At 46.8% G+C, this 21,900-nt stretch overlaps 1 protein-coding gene across 1 annotated transcript; it reads right to left on the minus strand.

The window, feature by feature from the left end:
• Positions 1 to 1,362: 1,362 nt before the first annotated feature.
• On the minus strand, positions 1,363 to 21,522 carry RBX1 (ring-box 1). Its single transcript, XM_066596197.1, has 5 exons — positions 21,383 to 21,522; positions 18,357 to 18,435; positions 16,354 to 16,424; positions 6,017 to 6,102; positions 1,363 to 1,536 (listed from the first exon to the last, which is right to left on the minus strand). Exons 1-5 carry the CDS (start codon positions 21,458 to 21,460, stop codon positions 1,524 to 1,526), a joined length of 327 nt encoding a protein of 108 aa, XP_066452294.1. The 5' UTR covers positions 21,461 to 21,522; the 3' UTR covers positions 1,363 to 1,523.
• Between the last annotated feature and the right edge of the window lie 378 nt (positions 21,523 to 21,900).

Raw genomic sequence — 21,900 nt, forward strand, 5'->3', positions numbered from 1 at the left:
TACCAGCTTCTTACAAAATCCAAACTTCAACCCCTTCATCTTGAACAGTACACCTCCTTAACTTCTTTTACATCCATAATGCTTCGGATTGCATATAATAGGAAGGGAAATATTACGCTACCTTAGGTCTTCTAGGTTGTAACTACAGATAAAGTTAATTTCTTCTTGTCAGTGAAGCCTTCATTAGGTGCCCACTAACCAATCAGACTCCGAATCCTCATCTATCATTATGTTCCTCTTTTTTGCCAACGTAGGGGCTGAGGAGGCAGGCATGTAGAACAAGAGGGCAGTAAAGTCTAAATTTCCATGCAGACCATTAGCTTAAAAGGGGTTGTCAAAGTTACTTTTTTTTTTTTAAATTGTTTTAAGCCCCCTGTCCTGGGCCCAAAACTGAACAAATTCAATATACTGACTGCTGCTCCGAACTACAGTTTTGATATTATGGTGCCGTTCCGTAAACCTGTGCATCACTTGTGCTACCTGAAGTTTCACTGCAGCATCGGGAACCATACCATCAATCCCAGAGTGAAGAAGGGCAAGAGCAAAGGTCGGTTGGGAAGCTAAGGGAGGACCAAAACTGCCTGAATAGCCACTTCAGTGCACCAAAAAGTACAGACGTTTCAAAGTCCTGAGTACACAGAAGATAAGAGGAGAGGAGAGCTAGGCTACTGACTTCAGCTGCCCAGTGAGTTAATAAGCAAAACTCTGCTGGGACCCCTTCTATGTCCCATACAGACAGGCTAAAACACAGGCTTGGAAGTATGGGGGAAAGGGGGTATATAATCTTAGCATTTCCCGCCCCTATTAGGAGGTGGGGTCAACCTCTTTGTGGGGCCATCATGAAAGTGGAAGTTAAAAAAAAAAATGCTCTTATGGCCTCATGTCCACTAGCAAAATTGAATTGTGGATTCTGCAGGTGAAATTTTGCCCATAGGGAATCATTGGCCATCCGCAGTCAATTAAATTGAATTTTGCGTTTTTCACGTGCGGAAAAAAAACGCGGCATGCTCCATTTTACCGTGGATTTCGCACGGATCGGCCACATTGCTATCTATGGGTAGGGATATCCGCATGCAAAAAAAAAATATCATTTAAAGCAAATCCGTGCGGAATCTGCTGCAGAAATCTGCAGCAGGTTCTGCGCGGATTGTATTTCTCTAGTGGACATGAGGCCTAACAGTGATTTTTAGAGTGACTCTTAATGATTTTTAATGTAAAGCATAGTCAATGATGCAAGAAAAAAAAAACCTATGTAAAAATTTTCTTTCAACATGTGATCAGATCCTATGATCTTGGCAGCATTTAAGCAAAGGTTACATTTACATTACTTAGACAAAAAAAACCATAAAAACAAAAACCAGATAATTCATACACCAGGTTTATTTGGAATATAAGGAATAGACATAGCATTCTAGAAAATAAAAGTTGAAAGTATATGAATAAACCAGGTGTTCATTGTTAAAACAGGCCCATCAATTCACAGGTTGCAAACAAATTAATGCTCACATAAGTACAATTTGGATTCAATGACCATACCTATAAAGAAAAAAAAAAAAATTAGAATAGGCATCCAACCTGTAATACAAGTAACGATTTTCAATTTATTGATGGAGTGCAGCATTGTGGGGTGGCATTCACAGATTACACCATCACTACCCATTTTATGCTGGCATGTCGAACAATAGTTCTTTCCTACACTTCCAGCGGCCAATTGTTAAGATACATAACTAGTAAATTAATAACTGGCTAGGGTAAATTGATTTTAAATAGGGTCATCACAGTAGCACAAACCGATTCTAACCCTTAATAGGCTCCAAACAACCTTTTTTACCCACGTCGGGGTGTGGCCGTGCCGTAGGTCATCGTTTTACTAATGCGCTTGCTGCGTGCAACTGACATGGAAAACGTCAGATGGCCATATTGCTTGATCAAATAAATTCTGTCCATCTCCTCATTTCTCCCAAAGCTTTTCCCTTGCCTATTGATTAAGGTCTCCATACAATAGGCAATGGGTGGTGTTAGAGGGATAATGGAAGAAATCCACTCAGAATGAGCAGAAAGCCCATCGGATGGTTTGCAGAATACTTGCAATAAGCCTGCATGGTGTTTTACACGCATCAGTGGGACTGGTATCCTCTGTATGCCTTTTCTAAGAGCATATATACCAAGCAGCCCTTCCTCCAATATATGGCAGGTGTCCGAGCGGTTGTTCATCAGCATCTAGCATCCTATCTGCCCTTGTGTATATTGGTAAGTGTGGCTGCTCGCAGTGATTTTTAAGTACTCTAGATTTAGTATTTACTAATGGGGATCTGAGGTGAAGGTGGAAGAGAATTTGGGTTCCAGTGACCACAATGGTTCATGGTTTAACATAACCGACAGAGCAATCCTTTACTACAATAAAAGTATTACAATTTAGGAAGACTAAATTTCAAAAATATTGACCAGTTGTAAAAAAAAAATCAATTAACAACATCAGGACTGTGTGCGGGAACATAGTGGCAACTAAACTTTGTCAAACAAACTAGGGGGGGGGGGGGGGGAGCCACTGGTTGACTAGAAATGTTACTAAAGAAAGTCTGCCTAGAAGAGGATAAGGACACTGGAAGTGCAGACGACACTTTATACAATTATACAGAAGGAGACAAAATATATCGATGCCATAAAGCACAAAAGGAGGAAGCCCTGGCCAAATCCATTGAAAGGGGTTGTACCACAATTGCAAATCATCAACTATCCATATAGTAGGAGATAACTTGCTGATTGGGAGGTCTCCCTGCTGAAACCCCCACAGATCTCCAGGACGGGACCCCGATATCCACCCATCACCACAGAGATAGTTTCTCCGCCTGCAGACACATTGCTGTGATTGGAGCACCAGCAGAGCATGTGTGGTCACCGCTTCATTCATTTCAATGGACTGACAGAAATAGCCAAGCAAGTACTGCTCAGCCATCTCCGCAACTCCATTGAAAATGAATGAAGCGGTGAGACCCCAACAATCAGCAAGTTTTCCCTTGTTCTGTGGATAGGGGATAACTTGCAGTTGTGGTACAACCCCATTAAGGAGGGGGATAAAACATTTTTGACAAAAAGAAATACTGAATTACAAGAGTTATGCTGCCTGCAGACGGCCGGGTCGGATTCCGCTGCGACCCGACCACCTGCAGGGACTAGTGCGGCGCTCACCTCTCCTGCGGCTCCGGCTCTCTGATGTGCCGGTTGCCGGCGCATGTGCAGAGCGGAGCTGGCTGCCCGGGAGTGACATTTCTGTGCGTGCCTCTGCGAGACCCGCACAGAAATAGAGCATGCCGCGATTTGTTTTCCGCATGCATTTGCCGTCTGCCTAGGGTATTGTAATGCAATCCTATGCAGGGCGGAAATTCTGCGGGAAAACCCACTGCAGAATTTCCGCCCGTCTGCAGGGGGCCTTAAAAGCGAGGATAACTAGATTAATGTAGATAATGCTCTTGGGGACCATTTCAATAGCTATTATTCAGCATTTTCAGAATGATGATATGTTTGGACCTGTTGGTACTTCTAGTTGTAAAGGCTCAAATCTAGTGTTTTTGAAGGCTGATGTTGCAGGTGAACTTGCACACTTAAAGTTGAAAAAGGCCGGCTTTACACGGTCGAGAAAAATTGTGCGAGATTGCCGAGTTGCGAGACGCATAAATATGAACCATGTTTTTCCACATGGCACTGCGATGCAATGTGAGAAATAAATCGCAGCATGTTCTATCTGGCTGCGTGATCTCACATGGCAGCCCCAATGTTTTCAATGGGACTGGCAGCAGCACTGGCCTCATTGAAAGCAATAGGAGAACTCCACAATCCTCTGCCGTGGCTGTGACAGCTGCGCCTCGCATCACTGGGGATTTCACATGGGTGGCGAGCGCGATACCTGGGCGGGATTTACAGCCCGATATCACCCTTGGCCGTGTGAAGTCAGCCTAAAGCAGTGAGTCCAGACGGTTCCACCCCAAAGTTCTTAAGGATCTCCAATCTACCATTGCTGCACCTCTAACTGACTTGTTTAACCAGTCCATTCTAACAGGCAATGTTCCTGATGACTGGAGAATGGCCAGCATTGTACCAATCCATAAGAAGGGCAGTAGAGAAGAAGCTGAGAACTACAGGCCAGGTAGTTTGACATATGTAGTAGTAGTTATTTCATCACTTAAAAACCAATAACATGTTGGACCCCAAACAGTACAGATGTACAGAGGGGAAATCAGGTCACACTAATCTCATTGATTAAGTTGACTTTATCACAAAAATGGTGGATGAAGGTGTTACTGTGGATATCACCCATCTGGATTTCAGTAAAGCCTTTGATTCAGTCCCTCATAAGGAGCCTAAATTATTGAAAATTGAACTTAACCCTTTGATAGGCCAGTGGATTAGCAATTCGTTAAAGATAAAGGGTTTTTGGTAACGGGGACTAGTTACAAGTGGGACCCCAAGGCTCTGTCTGGGATCCTATTCTTTTTAATATGTTCATAAGTGACATAGAAGGTGGTTTCATGTGACGTCTGTTTGCAGACGACTACCGTGTGCAGTAGGGCTGATACTCATGGTGGGGTCTTGAACATAGAGAACAATTTTGCCTTCCTTGACAAATGGTTAAAATAATGGAAACTGCAGTTCAAGGTTTCCACGTGTAAAGTAATGCAATTGGGCAGTTTGGACATTTTAAAAATCACTAAGCCTGTAAGAAATAAAAGCAGTGCTGTGCTGGGTGGCCATGGACACTTTCATACAGGTCTCCCCATATACTGCAAAATTCAGTACAAAAGTTTGTAATGTGTTTGCATAGCAAAAATATATTCTGGTAGCTAGCAGACATTTCACATCATATATGAGCAGCCTAAACCCTTTCCAATCCACTGTCTGACGTCTTAAGACATTATGATTTTAGGCTGTACAGCTCCGATGTTGGAAGACGTCCGTCGGGGTTCTCTTACTGTATATTACCAGCCTCTTTGCTATCGGAGCCTATCCAACGTGTAACCTCATGCAATACTGGCTTTAGCCAGCAGATAGCGCCGTTGTATAACGGCAGAAAAAGAGTAAGCCCCCTAGGAAAGCCAGGATACAAATTGGATTGGAAAGGGTTAATGCAGCTTTGAAAACGAAAACACATAATAAAAAGGTCATTTGTTGAAAAAAGCACTTAGATATTTCTAAGACACAGCAATTGGAAGCCAAAGATATTACTACCACGTTTACCCAAAAATAAGACCCTGACATTAATTTTTGCCCCAAAAAAGGCACTAGGTTTTATTTACGGGGAAAGACTTATTTTACTTACCTTTCAGGCTCCTTCCGCTGTGCTTCGGAGCTTTGATGGCTTCTTGCAGTCATCGTCTGCCGACAGAAGATCACTTCCTGGTTGCGGGATTCATAAATCTCGCCTTCAGGAAGCGATGGCTCCGATTGGCTCAGAAGTGCTGCTCAGCCAATCAATGCAGCGCTTGCTGAACCCATGCAACGGCTGCGATTGGTTCTTCGACTGCTGCTTAGCAAAATCACAGCCATCGCGTTGTGGAGGCAGGACTTATGAATTGGCCAATTAATGCCGCGGCACAGACAATTCATAAATGCCGCCTCCACAATGCAATAGCTGTGATTGGTTCTTCAACCTCTGCTCAGCCTATCAATGCAGCGGTCGAAGAACCATTACAGCCATCGTGTTGGTTCAGCGAGCACTGCACTGATTGGCTCTGATTAGGTGAGCAGTGCTCGAGAACCATTGCTTCCTGGAGGCGGGATTTATGAATTCCATAACCAGAAAGTGATCTGTCGGCGGCAGAGGACTGCAAGTAGCGTGGCGAAGCTCTGGAGAGCAGCAGGAGAGACATGGACTGAGCCTGCAAGGTAATGTTTTCAGTTTTTTACTGTATGCAGCTAGGGCTTAAATGCACGCCTCCACGAAAACTCAGAGTGGGGCTTATTTTCGAGGAAACACAGAAGGAACAACGATAAGATATAGAAATAAAGAACCTTTACATACTTTTGAAATTCCCATTCTCTGTTATCCAGTGGACAAACCTGCCGAGTTTTCAACCAGCGAGAGATGCAATGGAAATGGAATGCGTGCTAGAAGAGAAGATTCCCATTATTGCGCTGCTGTAGTGACCTTCTAGAAGGAGGAGTTCTCAGGTGTTAACTTTTTAAAGATTTAATTCAGCTCTGTTAAAATAAAAGTAGTGGCATTTAGCTGTCCTCAGACCCTGCGATCCAGCACTGTAGCTCCGTGGTTCTCCCAGGCTTTGTTTTAGAACGGCTAACATCTGACTGCTGCATTATCCTGGCATATACACTCACATTCTGTGAGCAGATATACCAAGAAATTTGCACCTGACCACCACGGCCTCCTATTGGCTGCAGCAGTCAGGCATTAGCAGCTCCACAACAAAGATCAGGACGACTATAAAGTTGCAGCGCCACGGGAGAACACTAAAGTCACCACAATTTTCCGTGATAAAGCCATCATTATTGTAGGAAAATTGCGGCCAAATTGCAGCATGCCGCGATTTTTTTTTATGCGAGCGGAAAAAAAAAAAACACAGCGATTTTCCACCCGTGTACATCGGGCTGCGCTTTCCATAGTTATCCTATGGAAAGCGTTCATTGCGTTACCTGCGTGTGGATTACTGTCGTGGATAACGCAATGATATATTGTCCGTGTACAGGAGGCCTAAAACTACTTTTATTATTGTTAGAACATCCAGACATCCTCTTTATACCATTACACTTACTTCTGACAGTCTCACTATTACAACATTGTTAGATATGTACAGTACAGAGCTATACACATGCCATGTCACCAACCTTTATAAAGGAAGCCTAGGAGGTTTCTGCATGGTTAAGAGTGGCATCTGTAAACATCACAGGGGCACAAAGGACCTTTCGGTAGCTCAACATACTGATATCCAACTAACAATCGCTTGGAGCCACCAGTGCTGGCAGCTCACTGCAGTATGAAAGTTTAAAGGGTCTGTTCACATGCAGCAGATTTGCTGCAGACCTGCACCAAAATCCACAGCAAATCTGCTACGTGAGAACGTACCCTAATGACAACCCATCAGTTGTGAGAACTTGAAAAGGGTTTAAAAAGGTCTGTCATCTTTTATATGGGGGATCTCTAGATATAGGGTTCAAATTGAAAAACATTGCCGACCTGAAGACTTGGCGGGTACGACCTTATCAGATTTTAAGTTATATAGCTGGACAATTATTTAAGATATTGGGTATTGAAGGAACCTCTACCTAATTATGAAGGTGATACAGTATTCCTCCTCCACTCTTCTGGGGACAGTCTTGGAAAATCAAAGACTATTCTAGACACCTACCTATACATAAGCTAGCCATTCGAATAAGACTTATGGCCCTTTTATATGGTACGATTATGGTATAAACTCCTGCACTCTGCGGGAATCTGAACGATAGTCGTCCCGTCCCGCCTCCATGCCGGCAGTGCTGTGAGCGATGCTAGAGATTCTCGCTCCTCTTTAACAGCTTAGAAACGAGCATCACTGGGACGCGCTGTCGGGCATGCTTTACCCCACAGGTCATCCCATCTAAATGGGGCCAATTAGTCGGACAATAAAGCTCCAGAAATTTATCGGGTCTTCTAGATGCTCTGTTAACCCCCCCCCCCCCCCCCCCTTTTCGTTTTTTCCTGCCGCCCTTAAAAAAAAAAAAAAATCATAACTCCATTATTTATCCATCGACGTCGCTGTATTAGGTTTTGTTCTTTGCGGGATGAGTTGTATTTTTCAATGGTGCTATTTAATGTCCCATATAATGTACTGAAAAAAACTTTAAAAAAAATTCTAAGTGGGGTAAAGTGAAAAAACAAACAAACGACATTTCGCCATCTTTCGGTGCGTCCTGTTTCTACAGCGTACAAACTGCAACAAAAACAACATAACTTTATTCTATGGGTTAGCAGGATTACTCGAATACCAAACTTGTATAGGTTTTTTTTTTTACTATACTTTTTTTTTTTCAATTATTTTCTGCTGCCATCTTCTGCGCGCAGTAACTTTTTTAATTTTTTCGTCAATGTAGTTCAGCGATGGCTCATTTTTTGTGGAATGTCCTGTAGTTTCCGTTAGTACTAATTCGGAATACATACGGCTTTTTGATCGCTTTTTATTGCGTTTTTTCTGGGAGACAGGGCGACTGAAAAAGTGCATTTCTGGCGTTCTTTATATATATATTTTTTTTTTTCGGACGACGTTCACCGTGCGTGGTAAATAATGCGCTACTTTGATAGATCGGACTTTTACAGACGTGGCGATACCAAATATGTATTTTTATTTTATTATTTAGACTTTTTAATTATAGATATGGCAAAAGGGGGAGGATTTACATTTTTTTTACATACAATTAAAAAAACTTTATTGCTCTTTTTTTCACTTTACTTTTAAGTCCCCCTGGGGGACTACGATATGCGATACTTTGATCGCTCCTGCAGTATGACGTAATGCTATAGCATTATGTCATACTGCATTCTGACAGGCAGCCTATCAAGCCACCCCCCGGCAGCCATGACACCTGCACGGCTCCCCCGATCTCACCGCGGGGGTGAGGGGGCCGTACGGGACCCCTGAACAACGTTTGGGGGCTTTAAGTGCCACTGTCAGAACTGACAGAGGCATTTAAAGGGTTAATAGAAGCTGGAAGTGACGTCAGACACCAGGAGCAGCACGCCGAGACAGAGCCACGAGCGGGGGGTGTTGAAGGGGACATCGGAGCAGCGCAGGAGCCGCTACCGGCGCCAAAGCAGGTGCGGGGGCAGTAAGGGGAGACCGGAGCGGAGCAGAGCAGTAGCCGGCGCCAAGAGGCCACCAGGAGTCCAGCGCCAGCAGCAGCGGAGGGGACCAGAACGGAGCAGCAGAGCAGAGCAGCTGAGACAGGAGGGCAGAGTGAGCGGGTGACGTCACCAGGAGGAGTCGATAAGTATCTTCTGTGTGTGTTTGTGAGCTGTGTGTGTGTCTTCTGTGTGTGTGTCTGGGGGTCTAAGTGTTTGTGAGGGGTAAAAAAATAAATAAATTTTGACCGGTTGCGCATAAGTGTCAGCGGGTAAGCGGTTGCGCGAGAGCGGCAGCGTGTGAGTGGTTGTACAGAGGCAGCAGCGTTTGAGCGGTTGAGCGGAGGCGGCAGCGTGTGAGCGGAGTGTGAACAAGTCTATCTTCACTACTTCCACAAGTAAATTGTAGATCCCCATTAGGATAAGCTCCATGTCTGGCAATGTCATCCAGTGTGCTATTTGTGCAATGTATGCGGTCCTTGATCAGCCGATCGAGGGTGCATACTGTTGCGCAAGATGCATGCATGTCGCACATTTAGAAGCCCAAATTCTGGATCTAAATGAGCAACTGGCAACACTGAGAGCCATTGACATCATGGAAAGGAGTTTAGTGCTCACTGAGCAGACACTCGCTGGGGTAGAGGTTGGAGCGGATGGCAGTACGGAAGAGCAGGGGGAGCAGGCAAGAAGCTGGGTGACAGATAGGAGGCGTAGAGGGAATAGATCCAGGGAGGCTGGTCCTTAACTGGAACAACCCAACATGTCTGCAACGTTGGCAGATGAGGGCGATGCCATTACAGAGCCCGCACCGCTGCAGCACGACAGGCCCTCTGAACGCCAGGGGGATAACTGCTCCGGTGAGACGGGGACGGGGAGTGCAGGGCAGGCTAGACAGGTTCTAGTGGTGGGGGACTCAATTATTAGGGGGACAGAGAGGGCAATCTGCCATAAAGACCGGGATCGTCGAACGGTGTGTTGTCTTCCTGGCGCTCGAGTTCGACACATCGTGGATCGGATTGACAGATTACTGGGAGGGGCTGGAGAGGATCCAGCGGTCATGGTGCACGTTGGCACCAATGAACAAGTTAGAGGTCAATGGAGGGCCCTCAAAAATGATTTCAGGGACCTAGGGTCCAAGCTTAAGGCGCAGACCTCCAGGGTAGTTTTCTCGGAAATACTACCTGTACCTAAAGCCACACTAGAAAGGCAGCAGGATCTTAGGGAGGTAAACAAGTGGCTCCGGGGGGGGGGGGGGTCGAGCAGGGGGTGGGGTTAGTACAGTTAGAACTGATCAGCCATAAGTACGAATAGCAACAAAACAAATTAAAAAAAACAAAAAAAAAGATATAAAAATTGTATGACCACGAATGCAAGAAGTCTGATTGGTAAAGTGGGTGAGCTTGAAGCGAGAATGACTGATGATAATTATGATATAGTCGGAATTACGGAAACATGGCTTGATGATAAGTGCGATTGGGCGGTGAATTTGCAGGGGTACAATCTCTTCAGAAGGGACTGAAGGAACCAGAAAGGGGGAGGGGTATGTCTGTACGTCAATTCGAACTTGAAGCCGAGGCTACGGGAGGATATAGGGGTAGGAGAAGAACAGGTGGGATCTCTGTGGGTAGAAATACAGGGAGGAAATAATAACAAAATCCTGATAGGGGTCTTCTATAGACCACCAAAAGCAACAGAAGAAACTGAAAACTTACTACTAAGGCAGATAGAAGAAGTGTCAAAGCGCAACAAAGTAATTATCATGGGGAACTTTAATTATCCAGATATAACATGGGAGAACGAAACCTGCAAATCTCACAGGGGTGATAAGTTCTTGAGAGCAATTAAAGACAATTATCTGAACCAACTTGTGCAGGAACCAACAAGGGGGGGGGGGCATTCTGGACCTAGTACTAACCAACAAACCAGAACGTATAATGGGGGTGCATTAAAAATAAAAGAAACAACTAAAAGGAAACCAATGTGGCTCAACAAGACGGTAAGAGGGGCAATAAGTGAAAAAAAAGAAAGCGTTCAAACTACTAAAGCAACAAGGCAGCGAAGAAGCGCTAAAATCATACAGGGAAAAAAACAAAATATGCAAAGATCAGATCAAAACTGCCAAGGAAGAGGCGGAAAGACTGATCGCCAAAGAGAGCAAAAACAACCCGAAGCTATTTTTCAACTATATTAACAGCAAAAGGATTTGCAGGGAGAGCACTGGCCCTTTAAAAAATAATGCAGGAGAAATCATTGATGATGACGAAGGGAAAGCAAATCTACTAAACAGTTTCTTCTCAAGTGTATTCACAAACGAAAAGGAAATGCCACACGAGATGCAGGGGAATAAAATGAACCCCTCACAAAATATCTCATACCTAACGCAGGAGGAGGTGCGGAAGCGACTAAAGAAGACCAAAATTGATAAATTGCCGGACCCAGACGGATTACACCCAAGGATACTAAGGGAACTAAGTGACAAGATAGCTAGGCCGCTATACCTAATATTTCTAGACACTAGCAAGACCGGTGTAGTACCATTGGATTGGCGCATTGCCAACATGGTTCCAATTTACAAAAAAGGGAGCAAAAGCGAGCCTGGTAACTACAGGCCAGTAAGTCTCACTTCAGTAACGGGAAAAATTTTCGAGGGGATTCTGAGAGACGCCATCGATGAGTACCTCAAGGAGAATAAGGGAATAACTCCTCACCAGCATGGATTCATGAAGGGTCGCTCATGTCAGACAAATCTGATCAGTTTCTATGATGAAGTAAGCTCTAAGCTGGACCAGGGAGAATCTATTGATCTCGTATATCTGTACTTCTCTAAAGCCTTTGACACTGTGCCACATAATAGGCTAATATACAAAATGAGGCAGCTCGGACTGGGCGAAAACGTGTGTAAGTGGGTAAAAAAATTGGCTCAATGATAGAAAGCAGAGGGTGGTAATAAATGGTTCGTACTCTGATTGGACCACAGTCGCTAGCGGGGTGCCACAGGGTTCAGTATTAGGCCCCACTCTGTTCAACATATTTATCAATGACCTGATAGAGAGGCTGCACAGCAAAATATCAATATTTGCAGATGACACAAAATTATACAATATAATTAATGCAACGGAGGACAATGTATGGCTACAAAAGGACCTAGATAAGCTGGGGGCTTGGGCAGAAAAATGGCAAATGAAGTTCAATGTTGAAAAATGTAAGGTTATGCACATGGGCAGGAGCAACGGATGTCACCAATATTCACTTAATGGGGTACCACTAGGGAAAAGTGATATGGAAAAGGACCTGGGGGGACTAGTGGATAGTAGACTAAACTGGAGTAACCAATGCCAGTCAGCTGCTGCAAAGGCAAATAAAGTCTTGGGGGTGCATTAAAAGAGGTATTGGGGCGAAGGATGAGAACATTATCCTTCCATTATATAAGGCACTTGTCAGGCCTCACATGGAATACTGCGTACAATTCTGGTCGCCGATGCTCAGGAAAGATGTCACCGTGCCTGAGGGGATTCAAAGAAGGGCAACTAAACTAATCCATGGAATGACGGGACTGGAATACCCAGAGAGGCTATCAAAATTGAGATTATTTACTCTAGAAAAAAGACAGCTAAGGGGTGATCAAATAACCATGTATAAGTACATGAGGGGACAATACAAGGATCTCTCCCAGGATCACGACGGTAACAAGAGGACATCCGCTACGATTAGAGGAAAGTAGGTTTCATCACCAACATAGAAGGGGATTCTTTACTGTAAGAGCAGTTAGACTGTGGAACTCTCTGCCGGAGGAAGTGGTGATGGCAAAATCCATAGAGGAGTTTAAAAGGGGACTTGATGTCTTTCTGGAGAAGAAGGACATTATAGGATATACATTTTAGGTTAATTGTCAATCCGGGTATATAGGCAGGTAGGAACTATTAGGGGTTGATCCAGGGAACAGTCTGATTGCCATTAGGGAGTCGGGAAGGAATTTTTTCCCCAAAAGGGCTAATTGGCTTCTGCCCTTGGGGTTTTTTGCCTTCCTCTGGATCAACACAGGAGGCTAGACAGGCTGGACTAGATGGACATTGTCTTCATTCAGCCTTACATACTATGTTACTATGTAATCGGCCGAACATGGCTATTGCTTGCGGGTTTCAGATGTAGTAAACCGCGGGGGTGGGGAGGCCGTACGGGACCCCTGAACAGCGTTTGGGGGCTTTAAATGCCGCTGTCAGAACTGACAGCAGCATTTAAAGGGTTAATAGCGCAATCAGCCGAACGCGGATATTGCTTGCGGGTGTCAGATGTAGTAAACAGCCCCGCGACCTCTCTGCATTCATACCCCAACGCTCCAGGAAGTAAATGTACGTCCTGGAGCGGGAAGGGGTAAACATGTTTTCTGGACCCTTGGTTTTCTTATTCTCCTTTCCTTTTAAAATTTATCGGTATTCCTCCCCCCAAAAAAAACCCACATGTACTTCCCTTCAAGCATTTACAGCTTACCTACAGATTATGATATACATGTCTAATTGATGTGGGACTGGCACCTCTCAAGAACAGGTTCCCCCACCTCACCATGCTGTCTCACCGCTGCTGCTCGCAGGGGCCAGGATAACACGAACCATGGAGCGGTTTATTCTGCACATTTCTGTAGCTTCCACTGAAGTGAATGGGAGTGCAGGAAACCACGGAGCACGTAAAGCCGTTTCAATATACCAGAGCTGCAGGCATCGCACAACTCGCTGTACTACGCAGCTTCCCTAATTCCTATTCACTTCTATGGGAGTTACAGAAACCGCGCAGAACAGACATTTCAGCAGTTTGCACAGTCCGTCACCTTTGGCCACGGAAGACAATAATATTGCCATTGCAGGCAGAATTGACAGAGATGGAAATAACCTGTTAAGTAGATTAAAAGCTTAAGATGTTGTCTGCTTTGTAATTAATTTATTAAAGGGGCACTAACTTTTCAGACAACACATGTAACAGTCTGTGCGTCTCCTCAGTCTTGCAATATACCTTGATTTTAAAAATATATAATTTTTATATATAATGTATATACGTAAATACACGAGGTTTTGTTTTACTACTATAATCCAAGGTGGAAGTGGCTGCCACTATGGTCTCCCTTCCAGCTCTTCTGAAATCCATGGTGTTAGATACTCAATTTCTGCAGTAAATGGCAGGCTGAGATGTTTTCTTCACCGTGGGAGAGGAGCTATGTTCACAGGCTGACAGATCCACAGACCCTCTGTAATCAAGCTCTACATTCTCTGCCTTCCCTGCTGTTACAGCACATGTGTGCACATTACTTGGGGGGTTACTAATCATTTGGAGAAAAGGTCTCTGAATGCCCAACTCCTACAATCATCCTGGGACAGGGGAGGGGTGGGTATTAAGTTACTGCCTCCCTGCTGACTGGATCAGACAGCACAATGCAGCATGGGAAGTGAGGGGCAGGATGTACAGGACAGTGAACTACTGGCAGATTGCAAGGCTTGCTACACACCCTAGTCCGAAAGTGGATTGCAAACAGCAGGGCAACAGAGAAGTGGGGAAGACCACCTGAAAAATCAGAGCTTAAATACATAAACAGGGTGCAAACAGCAGCAAGTGAGGGTAAGGAGAACCTTACATATTTCAGAAAACCTGTTGAAAACTCAGGTACGCTCTAAGGAATTCTTCTAACAGATTCCCCTAAGTCTCCGCCTGCAATCAGCTATAACTCGTGGGGAAACCGGGCAATAAAAAAGGTATTCTGGGACTACAAAAATGATCCTTAAGATAGGCCAATATCAGATGGGTGAGGGTCCAAATCCTTGTAGCCCTGAAGGGATAACGCCACATCATCTTTGCTTGCTAAGCACATCTCTGCACTTTGGTTCGTAGCTATGGCTGGGAATGTATACACTTATTTGAAATCAGGGAGCAGCATAAAAGCGTGTGCGTGACTGCGATGTAAGAAACGTCATGAAGAAAGACGGCAGCCTCCCCCAACACAGCTTCAAACGATCCCAGGAGGCGATATATTATCACATTTGTTGGAAGGAAGGAAGAGGGGTTGCCTTATTTTTCTATTGAAAATGAACCTGTCCGCTATTTCTTTCCCCTTCAACAGGTTATCTAGTCAAAATAGTCTTTGAAATCATGTACCTTCAATTCCTACTTATTTATAAACCACCCCATGTAGTTCCAAATCCTTAATTAAGCTTTAGGGCTTATTCAGATGACCGTATGCAGAAAATTGCTTGCTCCAGCGCAAGGCATTTGCGCAAATCTGCACATAGTGCTGTACCTTTGGGGCACACAGGGGCAGTTCACACGTGTGCAGCACACACTTACTGTAGATTAAAAAGCTATTAGCCAGTAAGGGCCAGATGTGGTTTATTTTGTTTTTGTGGTTTTGCAGCGTTTCATGCTTCCCCTTGCGTATTTGCGCACCTCCCATATAGACTTCTATGGGGGCCTTTGTTGCGCAGAACACAGGAACGTAGAGTAGGTCCTTTTTTCTGCAAAACACGCTCCTGAGAATGCACCCAATGAAATCAATTCTGTATTCAGCACGTATGTATTTTACATGTGCAAAAACGGTCGTGTGAAGAAGGCCTTAATCATAAGTGATGAATCTGGCATATTCGCCAGCTGTGGACTCCCCTTCACAAACTATCAGCTTTCTGCCTATGAGTGTGCATAGAGAGAGCAGTCAGTGGCTGGTGGGCTCAGCTCATGACTACGACACTGCAAGTTCAGTGTGCGTCAACTTATAAACTGTAGGTTTCCCCCCAAAAAACTTGAGTTTTGCATAAACTACACTGCTGAAACCAGCACGTCACTACTTCATGAGAGTGAGAAGAGGATCATGATCAGTTGCACATCTAATCACCCCCTGCACCTCATCACTACATTTCTACCATATCAAATGTGGCAGAAATGATGGAAACAGTGTGCAGAGGGTTACATGGTGGCTTTGTATACTGAAGACGTTGTGGCCAAATACCAAAAAGCCAAATCTGAATAGGATCCTGATCCATGGCTCTGAAAACTGCAGTGTATATCCAGCTAAAGAGGACATGGCTGCAACGTAGATGAGGGCGGCCCTGACAATGACGAGCTTCTGTGAAACCTGTCCTTACACACTGGGCCAAAAGACAAAGAATTAGCCATCTCTTCCATTCCAAGGATAAGGTCGTCTGCGGTGGAAGGCAACCACGGATGCCAGAAACTCTGGACAGCGCAACTTTAGCAAACCTGTGCCAGATAGATGTTACCAGAGCAAACAGTCATGAGATGCATCGATGCTCATGACAAGAACACACTTCTGCCTCTATACAAGTCACTAGTCAGACACATGGAAGATTTGGACAAATTTACTAATATTGTCTAATAGTTGGAGTGTGCAAACTTTGATAAATATGGTGCATTTTAAGACTGTCTAATCTCAGTGTCTCATGCTGGGAGACACATCTGGCACATCAGAAACAGAACTTAGCATTTAAACTGGCAAACATGAGAATGGCCTTTCTAAGCAGCCCTGGGGCACTTACATTGCACACCCCCCATGCCACAGTGCACTCCTCTGACGTGGCTGATGCTTGGTTAGCTTGACATTCTATACCTAGGAGATACAACAACATTTATGAATTAATGCACACATTTTTTTAATTATAGCATCACTTTAAATTAAAAAATAAACCCTCCTGTCACTGGATTAACCAGCACTATTCCTTCTAAAGTACACCTTAAAGGTTTTCCAGGCAGCGCCTACTGTCACAGCCAGGATGCACCAGGGTTGGAGCAGAAGCAGCTGCTGCAAGCTGTGTAATGGCCGACACTCGCAGCTCTCATTGAAATCAATGGGACCCGAGCCTGCAATTGCAAGCACAGCTCCCATTGAGTTCAATGAGAGCTGCACCTGCAATTATGAGCACCAGCCACTACAGAGGGGTCCCTGGTATCGTGGCCATGACGGTGAGCGTTGGAAAACCCCTCTAACCACCAGGCTATGGCTGCACTTTGTAGCCTGACAGTTGAATCATTACTAACAAAACATAGCGCTGATCACATGACCTGCAAGAGTTATGGGCCCAGCATGCCCTCTGTTGACAACTACTGTCAGTAATCATATGGCTTAGGGCATGCTTAGTCCTGGCCCATCAGCCCACTGGTGTACAAAATGAGACTGCACAGGGCTATGGAGACTTTTCATTGCCCGTCTTGCAGAGCTTCCAATCTGAAAAGGATGAGCTCTTCTAGTTTTGCACACCATCAATGATCTGTTGGTGTGTTTTTTGGAGCTTGTTGCTCCAGGTGATTGTCCTTTATATACAGGTACGTGAACTACTTGGTCACCTTTGAAGAAGCAACAGCATGTGGTGATACAGGTGGGGAACCAAACTGAACACCTTTGCTCTAGTTACCTTGTGCACCTTATATCAGGCTTGTCCCTTCAGTGCAGGCTGACCGTGCTTTGTGTTCTCCATAGGCGGTTCACTTGCTGGCCCTGCGTCTGTATATTCAGGCTATCCTTTATACCGAGTTATCTGTAATAGGAGTTGTTACCGGGAACATTCGGCACTATATATGCACGGGTCTGTGGATTTAACACCTTCTATTAAACCTAATAGTGCGATGCTCATGGTGTGGAATTCCACCCCGTGAATTCACCCTTACTCACCCGCAGCATGTTCTATTTGCTGCGGGAGTATGCGCAGACGGCTTCCACTGCCGTCAATGCTGTCATATGACACGGCCAGCGCGTCATGTGACGCTGTAGGTGTGTCATATAACGTGCCACGTCATGCACGCCGAAGCATCATGCGGGATGTTAGGCGGCAGATCCGGAAGTATGGGGTCTCTGGGGGGGGCGCCGTGACGGGCTCCACTGCGGAATTCCACTTGCGGAGCCCATCATGGCCGTGGGCACTAGGCCTTATGGAAAGATCTTAGTCAGATATACAATTTATTTCAACACTCTATATCCGCAGTAGTCTCTGGCTAGAGACGGCCGATGCACAAGCACGTGTCAGAGAAAACGGAACGTAGCCGTAAAGGATATTCTATCATTACGTTCATGCTGCCCAAACAAAGAGCAGCAAGCGCCGGGACAGCGATGCCCGTTAGCACTCCCTCCATCCCTCGGGACAGTGATGCCAGGTAGCCACACTGCCCCAGGAGTTTTATTCTGAAGTGCTGTAGTGTTTCAGTAGAACTACATTTTGAAATTTGACTCTGAGGTGCGAGTAACGGGGGCCACATTAGCCTCTCCGGACCCCTCCATGAAGACTGACAGCTACCCCCCTGCTGGTGTATAGGTAGAGGAACTGTCAGTCTTCATGGAGGGGTCTGGGGAGGCTAGCGTAGTCCACCGCATTAATAAGAGCTCATCTCCGAGTCAAACTTCAAAGTGTGTATTGTGAAACCCCCCAAAGTTTCTGAATAAGACCCCCAGGAAACCACAGACGCCCCCGCCCGGCTTCATCCGGTCTGTAGTTTGGGCAGCACAAACCTGATGGCAGTCTGTAAAGAGCATCCGAGTGCGGGTACTTACACAAGTCCATGATGTGGTTCCTGCAGATGGCGCAGTTGTCTACTACAATGTCCCAGGCCCAGAGAGCGACCGCGTTCCACTGAGAAGGTAAGAAGACACTTTATATGCAGAGACAGGCATAACAAAGAGGAGGCTGCGGGCGTGGCGGCTGCTAACTCCTCCCTCGCGCATCAGTGTAAAGGGCTAACGAATGGGACGGCTTCTGAGAGGCCAAGGAGACCCGGCAGAGTCACTTCAAACAAAAAGTCCCCGCAGACAACATGATGCACTTATCTGTACCGAGGCTCCTAGACATCAGGATGCTCGTTCTCTTCCGAGATCCGTGGCTGGGGGGCATCTAGCGCTGATCAGCGCGTCTCTATAAGATGCCCCTCCCCCTCTGTCACAGGCCCCCTAATACTACACATTGATATCTCTGCATTCACTAGCTGGGGGGAGATTGGTGGGGTGCTGATGAGTTGCCGTGGCAACCTGAGGCCTAGTGAAGCCTACAAGCCTGCCATGGATCTCTGAGGGCGTGAGACATACAATACACCGCAATACTGAAGTACTGTATACTGCACAAGCAACCGGACGATCGGAGGTTCAAATGAACGTTATTCTCGCGTGAGCTGTCCACTGCGCACAAATATAAAAATCCATTCCTTTGAATAGACATGAGCAAAAATACCCGCAGCTCATTCCATCGTCGGCGCTCCCTCCGAACGAGACCTTAACCCTTTCCAATCCATTTATTTTTTCTCACCCATTCTCCCCAGCTCCAAATAAATTGGTGCTGGGGAGAATGGGTGAGAAAAAATACATTTTCCTGCACCCTCCTGATCTGACAGAGCTCAGGAGGGTGCAGGGAGGGACCTGCTTACCTGTCCGGCGTCTTCCGCATTCTCCTTCTGCCTCCCGGCTCGGTAATCATGTGACCGCTAGGGTCAGGTGGCACCTGGCGGTCACATGATCGCTGGGCCAGGAGACAGAAGGAGAAGGCGCAAGACGCCGGTCAGGTAAGCAGGTCCCACAGTGCAGGCTCCCAGCTCGGCGTTCATGTGACCGCTGGGGGTCAGGTAACACCGGCGGTCACATGATCGCCGGCCGGAATCTATGCATTGCATAGCGCTAATTGAGGGCTATGTAATGTGTAAAGGAGAAGGCAGAAAGTGTTAAAAACCCTTTCTGCCTTCTCCTCGGGGGTGCTTGATGAGGATCAGTGCAGGAGTGTATCTGCACCCGATGTGTCTGATGATGTGTCTGACGATCGGGTGCAGATACACTCCTGCACTGCAGTGTCGGGCCTGCCCGGACATCGGAGCTGTGGAGGGAAATTATGATGTCGGGGCAGGCCCGACATTGGATTGGAAGGGGTTAAAAGACATAGCGTGGCACTCGCAGGCCGTGTGACGATCCCCGATGTAGTGGATAGGACCCCCTGCGATCCGGTCACACGCCGGGCGACTTCTACTCAAAATACTTTAAATTGCTGTAAAGAAAAATGTAAAAGTTGTGCGTTGTCAGATGGGATTGTCGCGCTGCGGTTCTCGGTTGGATATTACGCTCCCCGTGTGAATGTGGCCGTACCGCATCAGGAGCGCCATAAAACCCCGCCCAGATAGTTACGGGATCACCCAGAGGTTTAGGCTTCTCCCCAGACAGCGGTTGGAGCCGCCGGTTGTGTTCCGACAAGAGGCGACGTACCGCAGCCTCCATTGTTGGTGAGGTCATCGGAGAACACCGACCCCGTCACCAGTCTATGGAGGACAACGTGGTCATGGGGCTGGAAGCGCCTGCTGGTGCGTACAAGCCCAAAGATGGTGTACGTCTGTGTAATTTGCAGGCTCTGCTGCGTTTTCGTGCAGGTAAATGGGTGCCCCCGCGTACTAGTGATGCCCGGGCTCTTCAATGGCGCATTGCAGTAATAAGGATGCGCCGCGTTGTATCACGTAATTGAACAAACCCGTTGAACTCAGCAGGTTCCATTCCCGTGTTACCGGCGGACATCACACATGTGCGCCGCTCTCACACGACCGGACTTGCACCAATGCCCGTGGTAAATGCGGGCATTGAAAGGCAGGAATTTTTGAATTTTCCTGCACACTCGCGGATACGAATTGCGGATTCAGTGAATAGAAGAAAAATAAAAAATAAGTCGCAGCATGCTCTATTCTACCGCGTCCTACACAGACGGCCTCCATTAAGGTCAGTAGATGTGTGGTACACGGGGCATCACTAAGCGACGCCATGGGAAATACAAACAAACCCGCACTGCGCAAGAGCGCCGATGGGCCGCCGCAGTAGTTACTTGCCTATGCAGGGTCACAGGCCGGCTCATGCATGTGGAATCCGCCCCGCGGGTCCTTTCACGTGTGAGCCCGTCCAGGGGGCCTGCTATGTGGGCCAACAGAGGGGGAACGACTGCAGAGCGCTGACATCACCACTGAGGTCATCAGCGCTCATGTAGAGCGTTCACACGGACAGACTTCACCACTGGATGGCAGGCTTCTGGCTCAGCGCTGCACCTCCTATGTGTAACCCTGAGCGGAGAGCGTTTACACGCAACGACCAGCCGCAATCCAGCGACTGTTCTATGCCGCCTGCGTCACTGATAAACGACGGGGAATGAATAGTGAAACTGTGAGGGATTGTTTTCTGCTTTACACTGAATTATCACCCAGATCTGCTATTTTCAACTAATTTTGTGTGATCACTGCTCCGTTTTGCGGCTGTAAGCCTGCGCTGAGCATAACGCCAGCAGAGGGGGCCGCAGGAGGTGTGTGCTGCACCGGGGGGATCCGGGACCCCCACATCCACAGCAGTGTCATCCTACAAGCCACTCAGTAATAGAAAGCTTCGGCCCCCGTTATACCGCACAGCGCCACCCGTCGGGACGTGGCCCGCATTACACACATCCGCCCACCGAGGACTCCCAGGCTGACGTCACGACGCCGGGCGGTCAGCAGGCACCGGTGTGCTACACGGGACCGGAGGAGACCCCGCGGGACACAACACCCGGCTCCTCCTACAAATCGGCAACACACCTTTTTCACTTCGAAGCGCTTCTTCCCAGCGCTGTTGTTGGCGCCGCTCGGTGTATCCACATCCATCGCAGCGGCCATCTTGAATGACAATTTCTGGGCTAATACCGCGCGTGCGTGCACAAAAGCCGCACTTTCGTCATTTTCATTGGACCATTAGTGAGGCGTCCTCTGTGTCTGTGGGCGGTCCTCTCTGACTATGGGCGGTGCTCTGTGGCTGAGGGCGGTCTTCTCTTACTTTGGGCGGTGCTCTGTGGCGGTGGGCGGGGAGGAGCGGTCGCTCCTGCACTCTGGGCGGTGCCCCTTGTCTGGGTAGCAGGAGCAGCGTGGCTTCCTGCTGTCACACAGGCGCTGAGTCCCTCTCTGTCCCTGCGTATCTGCGGACTGCAGGAGAGCTGCAGGCTGTGCTCCTGAGGCTACGGCAGGTCCTCCCGCCGCTGCGGAACGTATTAGCGCATCAACGAGTCAAAAGTCTTTTTTTTTTGCACCTTTCAAATTTTGCGCTATTGCACGTGGGTAAA

Source organism: Eleutherodactylus coqui, chromosome 3 (genome assembly GCF_035609145.1).
Source record: "Eleutherodactylus coqui strain aEleCoq1 chromosome 3, aEleCoq1.hap1, whole genome shotgun sequence".
NCBI lineage: Eukaryota > Metazoa > Chordata > Amphibia > Anura > Eleutherodactylidae > Eleutherodactylus > Eleutherodactylus coqui.